This window comes from Chionomys nivalis, chromosome 3 (assembly GCF_950005125.1).
Source record: "Chionomys nivalis chromosome 3, mChiNiv1.1, whole genome shotgun sequence".
Classification (NCBI taxonomy): Eukaryota; Metazoa; Chordata; class Mammalia; order Rodentia; family Cricetidae; genus Chionomys; species Chionomys nivalis.
This window is the reverse complement of record NC_080088.1, coordinates 40,919,693-40,942,037: the sequence shown is the minus strand read 5'-3', so window position 1 is coordinate 40,942,037 and position 22,345 is coordinate 40,919,693. Positions and strand designations below refer to the sequence as shown.

The 22,345-nt window shown below is 42.4% G+C and overlaps 1 protein-coding gene across 1 annotated transcript in view; it reads left to right on the top strand.

Moving 5' to 3' along the window:
• Positions 1 to 2,931: 2,931 nt before the first annotated feature.
• Positions 2,932 to 22,345, top strand: part of Cfap91 (cilia and flagella associated protein 91) — a 46,133-nt gene continuing 26,719 nt past the window's right edge. Inside the window, exons 1-6 of the mRNA XM_057765415.1 lie at positions 2,932 to 3,055; positions 9,573 to 9,649; positions 10,352 to 10,509; positions 11,524 to 11,607; positions 12,569 to 12,625; positions 16,544 to 16,725. Coding sequence (XP_057621398.1) covers positions 2,941 to 3,055; positions 9,573 to 9,649; positions 10,352 to 10,509; positions 11,524 to 11,607; positions 12,569 to 12,625; positions 16,544 to 16,725 — 673 coding nt within the window. The 5' untranslated portion in view covers positions 2,932 to 2,940. The remainder of the gene's footprint in view (positions 3,056 to 9,572; positions 9,650 to 10,351; positions 10,510 to 11,523; positions 11,608 to 12,568; positions 12,626 to 16,543; positions 16,726 to 22,345) is intronic.

Here is a 22,345-nt window from a genome sequence, read left to right as displayed (position 1 = left end):
TGGCAGTTAAGATCAATGACGTCACAGGATGCAGTCCCTATGAAGGGATTTGGACCCTTAAAGAAGAGACTGGTTCCTCCCCCTCAATTATGTCATATAAGAATAGAACAGAACAAGAAGGTAGCCATGAGCCAGCCAGAAAGCCCCTCGGCCCTTATCAGAAACAAAATAGATTTGCACCTTTCTTATGTTAGACATTCTAGAGCCCTTGCGAGAAATGAGCATCTGTTGTTTAAGTCACACATGCTTAACAAGCCATGGCACCAAGACATCCATGTAACATTTTTAACACAGCCTAATGGTAGCACACATTTGTCACGTCACCGTTTCTCTAGGTCAGGAGTCTGGGCGTAGCTTATGGATTTTTCCAGATTGCAATTTAAGATTGGTAGAGGTGACTGTTTTATCTGAGCTTCCAGCGGAGATGAGAATGTGGCCAGCCTCACCCCAGTTATTAGAGAAATACAGTTTCTTGCTGTTGTAGGGGGGAGGGTTTCGGATTTTGGCTTCTTTCTGGCTATCAGTCGGAGGCCATGTCAGTTCCTAGAAGCCATCTGCAAGTTCTTTGCAATGTGGAGTTCCAAACATGGTCACTTGTTTCCTCAAAATCGCTTATGAAGAGAGAGCAAAGTGAACACTAAAGGTCTCTGTAAAAGATCAATCACATAGCCACTTCTTTTCCCCTGTGGCCTGTGGAGTCTTTTGGTTAAAGCAGGTCCTAACACTAGAGGTGTAGGTGTGACCCAGGACAGAGGCCTGCCAAACTCAAACCCATGGGCACACAGCCCAGGACAGTTATGAAGGCATCCCAATATGAACTTGCTTGAACCATTGAATTCTTAAAAAGTTTTTTATTAGTATTGTGTGTGTGATTTGGGGGAGGTGCTTGCTGTGGCCAGCATGTGGAGGCCAGAGGACGACTTTGGGGAGTTGTTCCTCTCTGTCTACCTTTACATGAATTCTGGGGCTCAGACTCAGATTGCCGGGCCTGGATTGTCCTTGGTAGCCAGCACCTTTACCTGCAGAGGGACCAACATTAAGAGTATTTGTGTGTGTGTGTGTGTGTGTGTGTGTGTTTTAAAAAGCCTCAATTGTGAGTGGCTAGAGTGTGATCTTTATAGAGAGAAATGACAACGCCGGGTTGCAATGTCACAAGGCTGGACACGCTGACCAGAGCATCAATACCAAGGGGTGACCTGGGAGCCACCTTAGGACTCCCAGGTAGCTTACCACAAGTTGATTAGTTATTTGAAGATAAATGTAAGACAGACTGTGTGGAAATAGATCTAAAAATGGAGAGAAGTGTTGAATTATTACCTTAAGTTCCTGGCCTGGGAAAATTTCCCGATTTCTATAGTTGCGAGTCCATGAACCAAAATTCACCACAGACTGTGTGGAAATAGATCTAAAAATGGAGAGAAGTGTTGAATTATTACCTTAAGTTCCTGGCCTGAGAAAATTTCCCGATTTCTATAGTTGCGAGTCCATGAACCAAAATTCAGGAAAAAAAAATCGACAAGTTTCCAAAATATGTTCTAAAGTGAAATATTATTTTAGAAGCTGTAAAGTTCGAGCTAATTAGAATATCAGATATGTGGAAATGCATGTAACCATAGCAGCAGCACTAAAAACAACAAAGCATATGGTTCCAAACTCACAGAGACAGCTGTCTCAGGTGGGATTAAAGATGTGCAATAGCATGCCCTGATCATTTCTCTGATTTTGATGCATAAAAAAAAAATCTAGTATTGATCTTATCTTTATCATCGTAGTTCAGGAGAACCAAGTTGGTTTAAGAAAGTTTTTTAAATTACAAAATGCTAGAAACTCAGTGCTCTAGAACAAAATGAGGGCTTAAAAAAATCTTTAGTGGGACGGACCAAGAATAAATAGCATCTTTGAGTCAACCATGTAAATGTGAATATGTACTATATGCTTGAACAAAATAATTAATATTAACATTGTTAGCTATGATGGTAGCAATTTTTTTTAAATCCATAGCTTGGGCTAGAGTGTATGTATCTCAGTAGGGGAGCGCTTGTAGCGTGTGTGAGACCCTAAATTTAGTTTGCAACCACCAATAATGAATGAGCAAACAACGTCATTAATTTGAGATGCTGGCTACTTTTAAAGTAAAGTGATAAATGAATGAAATTTCTTTTAAAAAGAAGAATGTGTTGTGGGCAAAAGGTTCTGAGTATTCTCAAAAACTGACTTTTTTTTTTTTTTTTTTTTTTCTTAGCAGAGCCTACTATGCATGCGCCGAATTGTCCATATCTGCTCTAAACGCGAAGAGCAGCAGCTGGGAGACAGATTTCCAATTACTGATGTTCTAGTTCACTCTGAAGCTGATATTATCTTGGTTACTGCCCCAAGGCCCAGCATTTAGGAGCTTGGATTCCTTGATCCTGCGAAAAGGGGCTTTCAGAAAAGTACCCAATTCTTCTAGAAGGTTACGAGACCTCCCAGGGATCTCCAAAAGAGACTGGTGGCAAGGGCTGTTACTAGCAAATGGTTCTTGGTTCTCTAGAGTAGCCCTTTCTCCAGCTTGTGCTCTAAACCCTAGCTGGGCGGGAGCGAGGTCGTCCGCCCCCTAGCTCTTCTTCCTAGCCCCACCTCCGTCCACATCAGCGTTTCCTTTCTCTTGCCTCCTTCCTTCCTTTCAGTTCCCAACTCCTCAGGGAGCTCCACATCCTGCTTCTTCATCCTGCCAGGTGTGCCTACCGTGCATCCCCCAAATCTACTTTGTCACTCCGTCCTGCCTCTTCAAATTGCCCATCTAGGTCCCGCCCCGCCCCTCCCTGCCCCGCTGTCCCGCCTCTGAAACTCGCCCCGCCCCTTACCCCGCGTGTGCGTCTGAGGTTGCTATAGCTACGGTGTACCCAGCTACCAAACCTCCCATAGCTGGTGTTCTGCTGGCCAGACGAAAAAGGCAGCACCATGAGCCGCACAGTGACCATCCAGGAGCCCAGAACCAAGCTTCAGGGGTTTCCGTACCGGTGCCAGCGGTTGGGGGCCAAGGGCAGCGCCAGTCGAACGTATGATTTCCTGTACGGTAAGGGCTGTCCACTTCTCCCAAGAGTTAATGTTACCTGGTAGGGGTGTAGCTTGCTAAAAATAAAATAAAATAAAATAAAATAAAATAAAATAAAATAAAATAAAATAAAATAGCTCCAGGACAAGCCCCCTGTCCCCAGACCGCATAGTTAGGGGTAGTGGTCCCTGCATGCAGGTGGCCACGCGCTGCGGCGCTTCGGAAGCCACAGGTGCACTCAGCTTCTCCAAACAACAGGCGGGGTCACCTTTTTTCTCCTGATAACTTATTTTCCTGAAACCTAGTCCGAGGTTTTGGGTACACATTCAGAAAAGTGTGAAATGACTTGCAGAGCTGAAAACTCACGCAACGTGCCCGCATTCAACCTGCATAAAACATGCAGCGAAAATAATCTTCCTGCCCTCAGGATCCAGACAACTCCAAGTTCGGTGTTCTGGGTAAAGTGGTGCCAGTTTCTCTCGCATTTGTTTTCAGAGGACCTTTTGTTTTCGTTCAACCTTCCTATCTACCAAAACATTGTTAATAGACTTGGTGCACTGATTCCCCCGGGGCTAATTAAACTCCAGTTTACGTTAATGTCTCGATTATCCATACGTGGTTTGTTTCTCCGGACCTTAATTTCTGGTCCATTCGTGTTTGTAGCCTCCTCGGACCTATTCCAGCACACAATGTTAGGTGTGTAAGTGTTAACTAAATTATTGGATTTGCTGCTACTGCTTACGCACCGCAACTGCTTACGCACGATGCCTTCCTTCTCGGATTTTGCCCACGGTAGAACCAGGCTGTCACCTGAACCCGACACTATTTTCAACTATGTCCCTTTGGGTTCCCATGAGACATCCATAAGACCCATCTTCCTTGGCGTGGGCTGTGTAATGACAGCTCACATGTTCTGCCTAATTGTCTACTTTGTTACTCTTGGTTTCATCTTAGGAAATAAATCTTATAAGTGTTTGGCCAGGGTATTTGTTCCCCTAGAGAAAAATCGACTTGGGAAATCAAATGACTCTCCAAGCTGCTTATGAATTTAGTCTCATGTTGGTTGATTTTTTTTTTAAAAAAGAGTTTTATACTTATCTACCGTATTGTATGTATATGAGTGTTTACCTGCATGTATTATTACACCCCTGGAAGTCAGAAAAGGGCATCAGATCCCCTGGAACTAAAGATCCAGATGGTTGTGAGTCATCTTGTGGGTGCTGGGAATGAACCCAAGCCTTCTGCTAGACTCTAGACTAGCAGCTAGACTAGCGAAAGTGCTCTTACTAGTTGAACCATTTCTCCAGCCTCATGTGGCTCGATCGTAATAGATAATACACTCAGTCACCAGTACCATTCATCACTAAAGATGTGCCCAGGGAGCAGGTACTTACTGGAATGGGTTAATCAGTTGTTGACCTTTGGAGAGATAACGTGGGCCCATCATCAACAGAGTCTTTATAAATCTGAGGGATGAATTCTAAAGATGACTGATATTTCTTATTAGAAACAATATTTTCTTACCATGTCTACAGTTCTCAAGATGTCATGATATCTGCATCCTTCCAGTGCACTGAACATGGAAAACGGTGCCCAAATTTATCCACCGTGTGTGTGTGTGTGTGCGTGTGCGTGTGTGCGTGTGTAGTGGGAGGGGGCAGGAATCAATACTGGAAGCCCTTCTCAATTGTTTTCCACCTTATTTTTTTGATTTTTATTGTTGTTGTATTTTTTTTTTTTTTTTTTTTGGATTTTCGAGACAGGGTTTCTCGGTTCCTGTCCTGGAACTAGCTCTTGTAGACCAGGCTGGCCTCGAACTCACAGAGATCCGCCTGCCTCTACCTCCCGAGTGCTGGGATTAAAGGCATGCGCCACCATCGCCCAGCTGTTGTTGTATTTTTTATTGATATTTATTGAACTTTACATTTTTCTCTGCTTCCCTTCCTGCCTCTCCCCTCCCCCCTTCAGCCCTCCCCCAAGGTCCCCATGCTCCCAATTTACTCAGGAGATCTTGTCTTTTTCTACTTTCTACTTCCCATGTAGATTAGATCTATGTAAGTCCCTCTTAGTGTCCTCGTTGTTGTCTAAGTTCTCTGGGATCGTGGTTTGTGGGCTAGTTTTCTTTGCTTTATGTTTAAAAACTACCTATGAGTGAGTACATCTGATAATTGTCTTTCTGTGTCTGGGTTAGCTCAAAATAATGTTTTCTAGCTCCATCCATTTTCCTGCAAAATTCAAGGTGTCGTTATTTTTTTCTGCTGTGTAGTACTCCATTGTGTAAATGTACCACATTTTTCTTATCCATTCTTTGGTCAAGGGGCATTTAGGTTGTTTTCAGGTTCTGGCTATGACAAACAAAACTGCTATGAACATAGTTGAGCACATGTCTTTATGGCACGATTGAGCATCCTTTGGATATATACCCAAAAGTGGTATTACTGGGTCTTGAGGAAGGTTGTTTCCTAATTTACTGAGAAATTGCCACACTGACATCCAAAGGGGTTGTACCATCTTGCATTCTCACCAACAATGCAGAAGTGTTCCCTTTACCCCACAACCTCTCCAGCATAAGTTGTCATCAGTGTTTTTGATCTTGGCCATTCTTACAGATGTAAGATGGAATCTCAGAGTTGTTTTGATTTGCATTTCTCTGATGACTAAGGATGTTGAACATTTTCTTAAGTGTCTTTCAGCCATTTTAGATTCCTCTGTTGAGAGTTCTCTGTTTAGGTCTGTACTCCATTTTTTTTATTAGATTATGTGATCTTTTGGTGTCCAATTTCTTGAGTTCTTTGTATATTTTGGAGATCGGCCCTCTGTCTGATGTGGGGTTGGTGAAGATCTTTTCCCATTCTGTAGACTGTTGTTTTGTCTTGTTGACCATGTCCTTTGCTTTACAGAAGCTTTTCAGTTTCAGGAGGTCCCATTTATTAATTGTTTCTCCCAGTGTCTGTGCTGCTGGGGTTATATTTACGAAGTGGTTTCGTGTGCCAAAGTGTTCAAGTGTACTTCCCACTTTCTCTTCTATGAGGTTCAGTGTGTCTGGCTTTATGTTGAGGTCTTTGATCCATTTGGACTTGAGTTTTGTGCATGGTGATAGATATGAATCTATTTTCACTCTTCTACATGTTGATACCCAGTTATGCCAGCACCATTTGTTAAATATGCTTTCTTTTTTTCCATTTGGTAATTTTTGCTTCTTTGTCAAAGATCAGGTGTTTGAAGATGTGTGGATTGATATTCGGCTCTTCCATTTGGTTTCATTGGTCCTCCTGTCTGTTCTTATGCCAATACCAGGCTGTTTTTAGTACTGTATCTCTGTAGCAGAGTTTGAAGTCAGGGATTGTGATGCCTCCAGAAGTTCTTTTATTGTATAGTGTTGTTTTGGCTGTCCTGGGTTTTTTTGCTTTTCCAAATGAAGTTGAGTACCATTCTTTCGAGGTCTTTGAAGAATTTTGCTGGGATTTTGATGAACATTGCGTTGAATTCTCCACCTTATTTTTAACACAAAGTCTCATCGGACCTAGAGCTTACAGACTCTGCTGTACTGCCCTGGGAATCCTCCTGGCCCTACCTCCCAAGTTCTGGGATTACAAGTATACAGGCTGCTGTGCTGGCTCTTTGTATACTTGCTGGGGCTCTAAACTCACATCTTCACACTGGTGTCGTAAGCACTTTACTGAGTGAGCACTGCTCTGCTAAAAATTTGTTCTTTTGACTAGAAATGGAAATAGTGTTTATATACAAGATTCCTCCTCTTGAAGTATTTTTTAGGTGACCCAGACCCCAAAAGAAGGGGGAAAAAGGAGTATTTAGGGTACTGTGCTAGAAACATGATAGGCTTTTTGTTTGCATCCCAATTCCACAAGATGACTTGGAATTCACAGGAAAGAAACACATCCAAGAGATTCCCTGTTAGGTGGGAGAGGGTAACAGGACCATCACCTGCTACAGTTAGGCACTGTCTAAACCCTCTAATTTGCTTTCCACTTAAGAAATTGCAAGCCAAGTATAGTGGCGTTTACCTCCAGCCCTTCCTTCCTGCTCAGACGGCAGAGACAGGAAGATCTACTACATTCAGGAGTTCAGGCCTCTCCTGGACAACATAGCAAGAATCAGGAGTCCAGGGCTCTTCTGGACAACATAGCAAGAATCAGGAGTTCAAGACTAGCTCAGACAACATACCAAGAATCAGGAGTTCAGGGATCTCCTGGACAACATAGCAAGAATCAGGAGTGCAGTGCGGCGCGCAACTCTGCCAGCAGAGAAGACGACCACAACAGGATTCTTCTTGGAACGTACTTTATTGGAGCGCAGAAGACTGAAGATAAGATGGAGGCGAAAAGACCCCGAGCCCGACCGCGCGGGGGGGGGGGGGGGGGGGGGGGGGTGATATATACAGTGCCTGTTCCACCTATGATGTGTCATTGCTTGATTGGCTCGGCCCACACTGATGCAATTGGGTGAGCAAGACGTGTGAGCAATTGATAGGTGGATTCAAACCACTCTTGGGCCGGTAGCGAGCATGCGCAGAAGTTGTTTACTACTAGGGACACTAGCAAATGGCGGTAACGGGCTTAGTGCCAGACCCTGTGAACATGACTGCTGACAGCGCCGAGGTGCGCAAAGCGCCTGGTGCACGGAGCGCCGTGGCGCTACATCGGAACATGACAGCTGACAGCGCCATGGTGCGCAGAGCGCCGTGGCGTGCTACAGTGCAGGACTAGCTTGGACAACATATAGCAAGGCTCAGCATTGAATATAGAAAGGGCCAGTAAGATAGCTCAGTATGTAAGGGCCTCATGACCCGGGTTTCTGTCCTAGAACCTACGTGGTTCAAGGAGGGAACTGGCTCCTGCAAGTTGTCCCTTTGTATCTGCAAATGAGCAATGGCAAATAAACAAATGTAAAACCATTCATTTTCAAAATATACAACAGTGGCACAAAGCTTCTGGGAGTGACCAACCAATATCTGATTGGATTTAGGCCTGCTCTAAAGCTGGAACCCATCCCCGACACTGCTCAGGCCAAGAACCTGAGACTCGACAGGCCACGAACAGAGGGGAAAATAAAATACTGCTTGTAACAGGAGGAGCAGGCTTGTGGGGATTTCTGTCCTGCCCAGTTCCCACAGCCGGCAAGTCCCAAAGAAATCACAGAGGTCTCCATAAGTTATAAACTGATTGGCCCATTTGCTCAGGTTTCTTATTAGCTCTTGTAGCTTATATTAACCCATTGTTCTAGTCTATGTTAGCCACATGACTCAGTACCTTTTTCAGCAGGGCAGGTCACATCTTGCTTCTTAGGTGGTTGAGACAGGACTGGGGAAAGAGTTTCCTTCTTCCCAGAATACTCCTGTTCTCATTACCCTGCCTTTACTTCCTGTTTGGTTGACCTGCCTGGCCAATCAGTATTTATTTAAAACATGATTGACAGAATACAGACAATTCTCCTACACCAACTATTGTTCTGCTAAAGGAATGTAGCAATAAAATGTCTCCTAATGACATTCTGCTATACACATAGATCAGTGTCTTGCTCAGCCATCATCAGAGAAGCTTCCTCCTGCAGTAAATGGGAAAGACAGAGAGACCCACAACTGGACAATATCCAGAGAGAAAGAGACCTCGGAACACCCAGTCCTAAATGGGATGAATACATCAAGTCCCTCTCCTCAGGGAACTCCACAGAAGAGGAGGTGGAAAGACTGTAAAAGCCAGAGGGCATGGCAGATATCAAGGATGCAAAGCCTTGTAAACACAGCAGGCCTGATATTCACACGAATTCACAGAGCTCGTGGTAGCATGCAGAGGCCTGCATGGGTCCAAGCCAGAGGTGGTTCCAGTGCTGAGAGGGAAATGGACACAAGCCCCCATCCCTAACCCAGAAGCCATCTCTAGCTGATAACTGCTCACAAAGCAAAACTTAATTCTCTCCGACAGAGTCTCACTGGAACAAATATGATGGCATTTCTGAAGATTCTTTGTCCCATAATTTGTTAGGGACTTTGTTTCCTCTAATGATCTTCTGTATATATATATATATATATATATATATATATATATATATATATTGGCTTCCACTTTTGTGTTTTTACGGAATTTCTGTGTGAGCAAATGTGTGTGTGTGTGTGTGTCTGCGTCTGTATATGTTTCTTGTGCTTTTCCTTTGTGTTTTTCTTCTCTTTGTTTGCTTGATCTTATTCCAATTTGTTCGCTTTTATTTTATCTTATTTTACTTATTTTCTTTACTTACTTATTTTATTTTACTTATTTTTTAGATGCCTGTTTGTTTTCTAAAGAGAGAAAGAAAGGGCGTGGATTTGGGTGGGAAGGGGGAGGATCTGGAGGAGTTTGGAGAGGGAAAACCAGAATCAGAATATATTGTATGAAAAAAATCTATCTTCAATTAAAAATAGAAAAAAAATAAATAAAGACGAGAGAGAGAGATAAGGGGGAGAAAGTTGCATTCTTGGCCCAGGATTCTCCCTGGAGGTGTAAACATACTTTAATCTTTACGTCACTCTACTGCTTTACAGACCCGTTATTCATTGTGTCGAGTGAGCGAGACCATGCACAGGCGAATATACAAGCCACCCTGGTTCGAAGCAGACTGGTAAGTTCAACTTATCTACTAGCACAACCTAATCGGTAGGAATCAGCAGGTTTGGCTACTGCACTAATCAGAGTGATTAATCCAGATTGGGGGTAATGTAGGAATTACTGCACCATGATTACAGGGACCAGGCATGTTAGGACACGTAGCTCATTGCAGGAGTTAAGTAATAGCGAACAAAAAACCCATAAACTGGTCTGGAGAGACGGCTCGGAGGTTAATGGTGCTTGCTGCTCTTGCAAAAGTATGGGATTCAGTTTCCAGCAACCAGGTGCGGTGACTCACAACCACCTGCAACTGAGTTGCCTGTCACAGCAGTTCTGTGGGATTGGATGACCTCTTCTGGCCTCTGTGGGCACCTGGGTTCATGTATACATGCACGCATGTACACACACACACACACAGGAATCCATAAGCTAAGTCAATGGAAATTGTGTGTGTGCCTTGGTTAGGAAATTTAAGTGGTGGAAAAGCATATACAGTACAGAATAATATAGTCCTAGCACCTGTCACATAAATACGGTTGCTAGCCTTTTGAGTATCCTCCTAAAGATAGTCTGTGCATGCACTAGTAACTCCTCCACTGGTGCTAGATACATTGTTTTGTACTTTTGAAAAAACTTACAACGTAATTAAGTTGTATAGAAAACCTGACCATGTAATTTTGACCTTTTTCTCTCTGCCTCCCTTCCCCACCTTTAGAGAAAAGTTCCTCACTTTAGGTCCATGTTTAGTAACCTGTTTCATCATCCACGATATTCCATGTATTGGAGCAAGTCGGATCCTGTCCCATTGTGTGTCAATCGAGAATGGAGGGGACAAGAAGCCAGACACAAAGAAGTCCTTCGACTCTGTGCTACGTAAGTATCAAGGGGTCCTACTCCAAAATATACTCATGTTTTTAATGAACATATTGATTTTTTAAAATTGTAATTATTTCACATGATTTGAAAACTTATGGCTGTGATGTAAATCCCTCTTTGTAAAATAAAACTGATTAAGAAACAAAAGCCATACATTTTATACATATATAGGTTATATTTATTAACCATATATTAATATATATGAGTTTTATAATTATTTGAAAAACATGTAAATATATGAAATAAGTTCTAAAATATATGTTTATATATAAATATGATAATTTATTAGTCATATATGTAATCATTCTCTTATATATATTTACACATAAATATATATGTAAATATATATTTACAATTAAACCATATTTATATATGGTTAAAAGTTCTCAGAAGGTTGGCATGCATTTTTACATGTATGTTAAAGGACAGCTCACCACCAAAGCCAGGGATGATCCAGTCTGTTGTTCCTTTGGCTCACCTTAGAAATTGTAAGTGACCTTTTGGGGGCTAGAGAGATAACTCAGTGGTTAAGAGCACTGACTGTTCTTCCAGAGGCCCTGGGTTCAATTCCCAGCACCCACATGGCAGCTTGCAACTGTCTGTAACACCAAGATCAGACAAACATGCAGGCAAAACACCAATACACATAGAAAATAAAGAAAGTGATCTTTTCTTCTGGAACCTAAACTATGGTGGGTTTTTTTTGGTTTTTTATTTTTGTTTTTGTACTTACAAGTAAATCACCTTCAAAAATAAATTTATTGAAATCTTAATTATTTAAATGATTTACAAGTAAGTCATGGTAAGTTAATATAAATAATAATGTGGCCCAGAAAGGGCATGAAATTTTTATTAAAAATGGCATTTTCGTATTGGGGATTTTATAAATCTATTCATTTCCCAACTCTGACTTTCCTCTTACCAGATCAGCTAAGCTCAGCTCTGTTCCTACGCACAGAAACACAACACCTAGAGAGGATGGCTTGAATGTATTTCTCTGCTTCATTTTAGGGTGGATGCTTCCTTCCAGACACCCAAGGAAGAGTACGAAGATGCGGATGTTTCTGGACGGAATCGCTATAAATTTTTTGACAGGTAGAAAATGAAGAGTAATAAATGTTAGAGCCTGAGGCTCTGAGGAGCCTCTTTATGGTGGTGGCAGCAGTTGTCACTCCTAGGTGGGTGCAGGATGCCAGCCCTCAAGGTCAATTCTTTGCTTGGATGTTACCTAATCTTCACAGTAGACATACAAGAGGGCAGATGAGGTACCCATGGCAACGAAGGATGGATAGTTGATAGCAAAACGTCATCAAATGAAGTCAAATATAACACATATCTTGAAAGCAGCGGGTAGGAGAAATTGCTAAAAGCGTCCAAACAGACAATACTTGCAAATGTTGTTCAAACCCAACCACAAGCTTTTACTTCATCAATGACTGCTACTCTTGTGAAAATCATATTCTCAAGGCAGACCAACCTCAAATGAGGATATCCCTGCCAATCGTGGGCTGGAAGATAATCTTGATACCACATCTGAATTAACTTCCTTTCAAAGGTGACTTTCTGATCTACTTTATCACACATAAACATTTCCTCATGGAGATGTTCTCATACTTTAAGAAAACATTTTTTAAGAGAAATTTAATTTCTTAACTATAATAGATGCAAGTTCGTAGGCTCTCGGCAGGAGGGGAAGCTTCAAATGAAGGCCTTGGTCATCTCAGAAGGTCTTAAGAACTTGAGGACTTGCTGGGGACTAACAGGTACCTGAAGCCCGAGTGCAGAGAATCTCCTGAGAACACGGCTGCCTAGGAGACACCAGCGTGCAGAGTAACCAGCTGTGCCAGATCCTGGCTGGATCTCCTGGGCCAGAGCTGGGAATTTGCATTTTAAATAAGAGCATCTCCAGTGGTTTTGTATACACAAAACTTTGAATATTACTCATATCTTTTTAGTTTATTCAAACCCACTGATTTTTTAAAGGAAGAAATATTTAGGTAAGGAGAAAGGTTGAGCCAGTACGAAAATCTCACACGTGTTTTCCTGTTCCTCCCAGGCCCTTCCTTCCATTTCTTCAACAGATGCCGCTCAATGTTGTCTTAGCACCAGCCAAGTAAGTGTTTTATTTCGCAACTCTCTCATCATTCACTTCATTTTTACTTCAGGAAGGCAGTTCTCGAGATCAGTGCTTTGCAACCTATAAACCACCAACTACCATAGTCAGGAGCCTACCTGATCCCTCTGGTGATTTTCTGTGTGCCAAGGTCTGAGTAATAGTGTTACAAAGAATATAATTTTTCTAGTGGGTCAAAGTATCAGACATATGTTGCCATCTTATATACCATTTGTTTAATAAAGATGAATGGCCATGTCTATATGGATATAATGGTTATGACATGAAATATATTTCTGATATTGAGTTATGTGTGCTACACATTGTCATAGACTGAGGACTGAGTGATTTATAAGTAATAGAAATTCATTTCTCATCTTTCTGGAGGCTAGGAAGTCTGAGACCAAAGTACCAGCATTGAGGGTCTGGTGAAGGCTCTCTTGCCATGTCCTCATGTAGGGAAAGGGGGGAAGACTATGCTCACACATACTAAGAAGTGGGCCCTAAGTTGTTACCTCTAGCACCATTATAAGGTTCCAATCTACCCATGAAGGCTTATCACTTCCCAAGAGTTCAATCTTTGAGTCCCATCAAAAGAGGAATTAAGTTTTTCATCCGTAACACACATACACACACACACACACACACACACACACACATATTTCACACGTCTTTTTTTTTTTTGTTTCCCTGGAAAAACTTTTGGGGTGGCAATGCCTCAGTATTTTATCAGGAAGATGAATCAGTCATGAAATTTTTTGGGGGGGAGGGGAGTTAGGGTTTTAAGAGTCCATGAGTTCCCACTAGCTTGTGTCAGTTGTCTCTGTGGTTTTCCCCATTATGATCTTGGTACCTCTTGCTCATATAATCCCTCCTCCCTCTCTTCAATTGAAATCCAAGAGTTCAGCCCAGTGCTTGGCTGTGGGTCACTGCATCTGCTTCCATCAGTTACTGGATGCAGGTTCTGTAATGACAATTAGGATCATCACTAATCTGATTAAAGGGGAAGGCCTGTTCAGGTACCCTCTCCACTATTGCTAGGAGTCTTAGCTGGGGTCATCCTTGTGGATTCCTGGGAATTCCCCTACACCAGATTTCTCCCTGACCCCATAATGGCTTCCTTTATCAAGATATCTCTTTCATTGCTCTTCCTCTCTGTCCCTCCCTCAACTCAGCCATCTTGAATCTTCATGTTCCCATTCCCCATCCCCTCCCACTTAACTATCTTAACTACTCTTCCTTCCTGGGACTGCCCATGTGTGTTCTCCTCTTGGTCCCCCTTTTTACCAAGTTTTTCTGGAATTGTGCATTATAGCCTGGTTGTCCTTTGCTTTGCATCTAATATCCACTTATGAGTCAGTACATACTGTGTTTGTCTTTCTGGGTCTGGGTTACCTCACTCAGGATTTTTTTTTCTAGTTCTATCTATTTGCCTGCAAATTGTAAGATGTCATTGTTTTTTACTGCTGAGTAGTACTCAATTATATAAAGTGCCACATCTATTTTCTTTACCCATTCTTTGGTTGGTGGGTATCTAGGTTGTTTCCAGGTTCTGGCTATTAACCATGCTGCTATGAACATAGTGCATCCTTTGGGTATTTGCCCATGAGTGATATTGGTGGGTCTTGAGGTAGATTGATCCCCAAATTTCTGAGAAACCGTCATACTGATTTCCAAAATGCCTGTACAAGTTTGCACTTCCACCCGCGATGGAGCTGTCTCTCTGCGTCATAAGCTGTCCTCAGTATTTTGATCTTAGACATTCTAATAGGTGTTCAGGGTCGTTTTGATTTGAATTTCCCTGATGGGTAAGGATGCTGAGCAATTCCTTAAATGTCTTTTGGGCATTTGAGATTCTTCTGTTGAGAATTCTGCTTAGATTGTACCCCATTTTTAAATTGAATTATTTGGCACTTTAGTGTCTAGTTACTAGAGTCATTTATATTTTTGATGTCAGATGTGGGGTTGGTAAAGATCATTTTCCATTTTGTAGACTGCCATTTTGTCTTATTGACTGTAACCTTTGCCTTACAGCAGCTTCTCGGTTTCAGGGGTCCCATTTATTAATTGTGGCTCTCAAAGTCCGTGCTACTGGTATTATATTTAGGAAGTAGTCTTCTGTGCTAAGGCATTCAAAACTACTTCCTACTTTCTCTTCTATGAGGTTCAATTGGCTGGGTTTATATTCAGGTCTTTGATCCACTTCGACTTGAGTTTTGTGCATGGTGATAGATATGGATCTATTTACATTCTTCTACATGTCGACATCCAGTTATGCCAGCAGCATTTGTTGAAGATGCTTTCTTTTTTTTCATTGTATAATTTTAGTTTCTTTGTCAAAAATCAGGTGTTCATAGGTCTATGAATTAGTATCAAGGTCTTCAATTCGATTCCATTGACCCACATGTCTGTTTTAGTGCTAATAGCAAACCGTTTTTATTACTGCAGCTCTAGAGTAGAGCTTGATGCCAGGGATGGTTGACACCCCAGAAGCTCCTTTATTGTGCAGTATTGATTTGGCTATTCTGGGCTTTTGTTTTTCCATATGTTCTTATCTGTCCATTCCTCTGTCTATTTATGTGTGAGTGTGGGCACACATGTACCATGTCCTCTGTGTATGTCAGAGGACAACTTTTTAAGAGTCAGGTTTCTCCTTCTGTCTTGTTGACTCTCTGTGAGTGTGTTCAAGCTAGCTGAGGGAGAGTCTTTCTGTGAGTGTGTTCAAGCTAGCCGAGGGAGAGTCTTTCTGTGAGTGTGTCCAGGCTAGCTGAGGGAGGGTCTCTCTGTGCAGTGTGTTTAGGCTAGCCGAGGGAGGGTCTCTCTCTCTCTCTCTCTCTCTCTCTCTCTCTCTCTCTCTCTCTCTCTCTCTCTCCTCTCCCCCCCCCTGCAGTGTGCTCTAGGCTAAATGGCCCTTGAACTCCCTGCTGGTTCTTTCTCTGTCTCTTATCTTCCACTGGGAGTTCTGGGGTTACAGACACATGCCCCTGCAGTGGGCTCCAGGCATCAAACTCAAGTCACCAGGCTTGTTCAGCAAACACTTTTACCCCCTAAGCCACCTCCCTAGCCCCAGTATAAGTATTTTCACTTGTGCATTTTTTTTTTGAGACAACTTCTTGCTATATAGCTAGACTTGGTCTCCAGCTCACCATGTCCCTATCTCCCAGTACTGGATTATAGGTATATGCCCCATACCAGGATACGTTTGCTAGCAAAAGAAAAGAAAAGCACATTTACTTATTAATTGTGGGAGGGTTGTATGTGGGTGTGGGAGCACATGTGTGACACTGGACAGCATGCGGGAATCCATTCTGCCCTTCCATCATATAATTCCAGGCCATCAAACTTGTTGGCAAGTGCCTTTACCCACTGGGTTATCCCACTGGCCCCTGGTTATACTTTCTGTTGATGCGTTTGCAGTTTCCCTGCAGAAGATTTTTGTGGCGGGGGTTTGCTAACTCTCCCACGTGCTCACTGCGTTATCCCAGCCTTGCTTAAAGACCATCATCCATGAAGACACGTGGGTCCTGGTGCCTGGTGCCTTCAGCGAGCATTCTGTCCTCTGCATCTCTGCAAAGACACAGCTAAGCTGGGCTATAACTGAGATCAGGGACACAGCAGGGAATGCAGCGAAGCTGAGCAGTTCAGACCTGGGGATGCAGCACCCCCAGCTGTGAGCCATCTCTGGCTGTGCAGCACACACACACACTGTTTATGTCCACTCACTGCCCTGGTACCAGTGAGAGCAACACGGTTGTTCTCTAGGAACTGTAGGGCACACGGACACACTCATAGTCATGCTGGACTCTGTGAGCATTTAAGGGGGGGGGTCTTAACGAAGCCCAAAGACTTGTTTTTACCTGGTTCTGTAGTGTTCTAAATGTTCACATTGAGTTTCAACCTTTAATTTTATCCTCCCAGGACAGAACCATTTGTTTTTTCTTCTGAATCTTCCAAGTATACCGTCATCCCTTCGAAGTCTACTGTGGGCACTCAGACCGACTACCGGGATGCGGATGTGCAAACGGATCCGTACTCTCCAGAATATGTCGTGTGTCAAGACACTATTCCTGAGCTCCTGACCCTGGCTAACCTGACTTGGGGTGAGTTGGTAACTGTCACTGACTATCGCAGACAGCAATGCAAGCTACTGAGTTCCTGGGAATGACGCATTTTCAGGCAGTTCTGCTTTTTACAGTGAAGGATAACTCACATGCTGGGAGAAAATATTTGTACATAATATATTAGGCAGGGGTTAGTCTCCGTCTTCAGACTATACAAGGACTGCACACTACGCAATAGAAAGCAAACATAACCTTACTTAAAACTGGGCAATGAGCCTGAATAGACATTTCTCAAAAGAGGACAAGTAGCCAGAGATTTATTTGAAAACAAAGATGAGTCCCAGAATGCAACAGAGAGGTAGGATGACATGAGCATGAATGAGATAGAAAAGAAATGGGATAAGGGTCAGCCAGCAGCAGCACAACTATTGAAAACCCTAACAAGAGTCTGGGGTGATGGCTCAGTGGTTACTTCAGTGGGAATCAGCTCAGTGGCTGATTTCCAGAGGACCTAGGTTCAACTCCCAGGACATAGATGGTACCTCACAATCATCTGTACCTTCTGTTCCAGGGAATATGACACCCTCTTCTGGCCTCTGCAAGAAGCCAGGCATGTAAGTGGTACATAGTCATACATGCAAGCAAAACAACGCCCACGCACATAAAATAAAATGTGATTAAAAAAAAAAACCTGTTAAGAGGCCATTGTGGATAAGACAACATAAGGGGATCAAGGGGATTCGTATTGGAAAGGAAGAAGTTAAGCTTTCGTTATTTGCAGATGATATGATAGTATACATAAGCGACCCCCAAAACTCTACCAAAGAACTCCTACAGCTGATAAACACCTTTAGTAATGTGGCAGGATACAAGATCAACTCCAAAAAATCAGTTGCCTTCCTATACACTAAGGATAAGGAAGCAGAGATGGAAATCAGAGAAACATCACCTTTCACGATAGCCACAAATAGCATAAAATATCTTGGGGTAACTCTGACCAAGGAAGCGAAAGATCTATTTGACAAGAATTTTAAGTCTTTGAAGAAAGAAATAGATGAGGACACCAGAAAATGGAAGGATCTCCCTTGCTTTTGGATTGGGAGGATCAACATAGTAAAAATGGCAATTCTACCAAAAGCAATCTATAGATTCAACGCAATCCCCATAAAAATCCCATCAAAATTCTTCACAGATCTGGAGAAGACAATAATCAACTTTATATGGAAAAACAAACCCAGGATAGCCAAAACAATCTTATACAATAAAGGATCGTCTGGAGGCATTACCATCCCTGACTTCAAACTCTATTACAGAGCTACAGTATTGAAAACAGCTTGGTATTGGCATAAAAACAGAGAAGTCGACCAATGGAATCGAATAGAAGACCCGGACTTTAACCCACAAACCTATGAACACCTGATTTTCGATAAAGGAGCTAAAAGTATACAATGGAAAAAAGAGAGCATCTTCAACAAATTGTGCTGGCAAAACTGGATGTCAATCTGTAGAAGAATGAAAATAGATCCATATCTATCACCATGCACAAAACTCAAGTCCAAATGGATTAAAGACCTCAATATCAGTTCGAACACACTAAACCTGATAGAAGAGAAAGTGGGAAGTACTCTACAACACATGGGCACAGGAGAACACTTCCTACGTATAACCCCAGCAGCACAAACACTAAGACATCATTGAATAAATGGGACCTCCTGAGACTGAGAAGCTTCTGTAAAGCAAAGGACACTGTCACTAAGACAAAAAGGGAACCCACTGACTGGGAGAAGATCTTCACCAACCCCGCAACTGACAAAGGTCTGATCTCCAAAATATATAAAGAACTCAAGAAACTAGACCGTAAAAGGCTAATCAACCCAATTATAAAATGGGGCACTGAGATGAACAGAAAATTCTCAACAGAAGAAGTTCAAATGGCCAAAGACACTTAAGGTCATGCTCAACTTCCTTAGCGATCAGGGAAATGCAAATCAAAACTTTAAGATACCATCTTACACCTGTCAGAATGGCTAAAATAAAAAACACCAATGATAGCCTTTGCTGGAGAGGTTGTGGAGAAAGGGGTACACTCATCCATTGCTGGTGGGAATGCAAACTTGTGCAACCACTTTGGAAAGCAGTGTGGCAGTTTCTCAGGAAATTCGGGATCAACCTACCTCTGAACCCAGCAATACCACTCTTGGGAATATACTCAAGAGATGCCTTATCATACAACAAAAGTATATGCTCAACTATGTTCATAGCAGCATTGTTTGTAATAACCAGAACCTGGAAACAACCTAGATGCCCTTCAATGGAAGAATGGATGAAGAAAGTATGGAATATATACATATTAGAGTACTACTCAGCAGTAAAAAACAATGACTTCTTGAATTTTGCATGCAAATGGACGGAAATAGAAAACACTATCCTGAGTGAGGTAAGCCAGACCCAAAAAGAGGAACAGGGGATGTACTCACTTATATTTGGTTTCTAGCCATAAATAAAGGACATTGAGCCTATAATTCGTGATCCTAGAGAAGCTAAATAAGAAGGTGAACCCAAAGAAAAACATATAAGCATCCTCCTGAATAATAATATTCATAAGGCGATGTAAGGAGACAGAGACAGAGACCCACATTGGAGCACCGGACTGAAATCTCAAGGTCCAAATCAGGAGCAGAAGGAGAGAGAGGACGGCAAGAAACTCAGGACCGCGAGGGGTGCACCCACACACTGAGACAATTGGGATGTTCTATCGGGAACTCACCAAGGTCAGCTAGCCTGGGTCTGAAAAAGCATGGGATAAAACCGGACTCACTGAACATAGCGGACAATGAGGACTACTGAGAACTCAAGAACAATGGCAAGTGGTTTTTGATCCTACTGCACGTACTGGCTTTGTGGGAGCCTAGGCAGTTTGTATGCTCACCTTACTAGACCGGGATGGAGGTGGGTGGTCCTTGGACTTCCCACAGGGCAGGGAACCCTGATTGCTCTTCGGGCTGAAGAGGGAGGGGGACTTGATTGGGGGAGGGGGAGGGAAATGGGAGGTGGTGGCGGGGAGGAGGCAGAAATCTTTAATAAATAAATAAATAAATAAATAAATAAAAAAAAAAACAAAAAAGAATTCAAGGAAAAAAAAAGGCCATTGTGGCAGCGCATACCTTTGATCTCAGCGCTCAGAAGGCAGAGACAAGTGGGCCTCCGTGAGTTCCAGGCTAGCCAGTGTTACTTAGTGAGACCCTGTCTCAAAACAGCACACCGAGGAATCGAACTAAAACAAAATGATCCACAAGAGAGCTGAGCATGAAATCAACACACGCACAAAGACTAGTGTCCTTACTGCACAGGCAGCAAGTAATTAGAGAAGTTACTGGGAAAGATCACAGCCTAGTTGTAGCAAATGAGAATGGGCTTAATCACTTAATGACAGGCCAAGACTTTATAGAGAAATTAAAAATGGTTCTTTAGGCCTACAGAGGTGCGAGGAAGGCAGAAACAGACCATGCTTGTGGGTGGGGAGCTCAAATGGGTGTGATTTCCTTCCTTATATCTTCAAGTAATTCTAACTGAAATCCCTACTCCTGCTCTAACTGTCCCTGTGTAAGATAGGTAAGGTTCTCAAACTCCCCAGGGAATCCATGAGCTCCTTTGTGTTTGCAAAGCCTGTAGGGGGCAACTGAGATTGACTTTAAACCCTGTGGGCAGGAGGGAGGAATTGTAATACCCAGCAGGAATACCCGCCCACTGTAGATTTAGCAGTTTCCAGAATTAATGCGATCCTATCTTAAATCCTAGCTTCCAGACTGGAGCCTTTCTTGTGAGAAGCTCACACTGGGCCCAGTGAGACCAAAGGAGGGGGTTTGCTGCAGCCTTGTGTAGATGTAGATATTCAGACAATCTAGGGGTCCATCAGACATGCGAGTTTAAACCGAATGAAGTCCTGGATCGCTCTGAGAGTGCAGTCAAGGGTCCCCCACCACGGAATGGAATAAAGACAAGTTTCAGGATAACACATAGCCTCTGGCTATGAGCAAGCACATGTGAATCCAGCTCGCATGTGCTTGTAAAAACAGCATGTAAAGTCGGTTCATTTGTTTCTATGTTGCTCTTTCCGTTTCATCTTCAAATCAAATCTGTTTTCCGATTCCTGCCTCATGAGGAGCATAACTGCCGACGCATAAGAACACAGTATAGACCGCTGCGCTTGATCCCGACCTCCACTTCATGCCACTGGCTTTTAGCACCCCCCCCCCCCCCCGTTTCTTTATTTGTAAGATAGGAATCATTATACTTCTATGATAGGGATCTATTGACGAGTAGGTAAATTTGGACAGTTCTTGCTATATTATAAGTGATTAAAGGTGTAATTTATCACCGGGTAGCATACCTTTAATCCCAGAGCTAAGGAGACAGAGGCAGGTGGATCACTGTGAGTTCGAGGCCAGCCTGGTCTACAGAGTGAGTGCCAGGACAGCCAGAGCTACACAGAGAAACCCTGTCTGGAAAACAAAATGAAGTGTAACTCCCAGAGTCCCAAAATGCCTAGGTTAGGAAGAATGCTCTAAATTCCTTTTGTGTTTATCTTGGGAGAGGGAGGAGGAGAGCGGGGCTCGTAATTAAAAGAATCTTTAGCTTTAGTTTTAATTTTTAAATTTCTTTCATTAGAAAAGGTAAAGATATTTGATAGATAATACAGATGTCTGGTATGAAAATGATATTTTCATACTTTTATTTTTAAGTTACTAAACAAAACCCTATACAAATACCAGATATATTTATTTTCATATGTATTAGACATGGGATTAGTCATTTCTTTTTAAGCTGTTACATTTTCTTTTTAGGAACATATTTTACTCATATTAAAAAATTGTAATTATGCAAGTGTGTGTGAGGGGCCCAGGGGAGGGTGTATGCATGTGAGTACAGGTACCTGTAGAGGCCAAAATAGAGCGAGATCCCTTGGAAATGATGTTATAGGCTGTTGTGAGCCACCTGATGTAGGTGCTGGGACCCAAACGCTGGCCCTCTGCAAGAACAGCACGTACTCTTAAAATGCTTAATTGTTTTTAATTCTTTCCAGCCCTACTCATTTCTTTCTTTCTTTCTTTCTTCTTTCTTTCTTTCTTTCTTTCTTTCTTTCTTTCTTTCTTTCTTCTTTCTTCTTTCTTCTTTTTTTTTGGTTTTTTGAGACAGGGTTTCTCTGTTGCTTTGGAGCCTGTTCTGGAACTAGCTCTTGTAGACCAGGCTGGTCTTGAACTCACAAAGATCTGTCTGCCTTTGCCTCCCATGTGCTGGGATTAAAGGCATATGCCGCCACCACCCGGCCCCTACTCATTTCTTTAAACATATGTATTTCTTCATATATTAAATGAATTGATGAATAAACAAAAGATGTAGAACAAATAGAACAGAAAATTAAGAAGTAGCTCACTGTATGTGGTAGAAATATATTTTTCTTTAGACTTTTCTATATAATTATTTTTAAAATAAAAATTAAAATATTAAACAGGAACTCACTTGATACCTATTTCCTTAAGTAGTTTTTGGCCCTATGAAGATAATGGACCAAGACAAAGCTACATTTAGATCTGCTAGCTATAAAATCTGCAACTGGGTTCCCAAACCCTGGGTCAGAGGAGGCTAAGTTGAGCTAGGT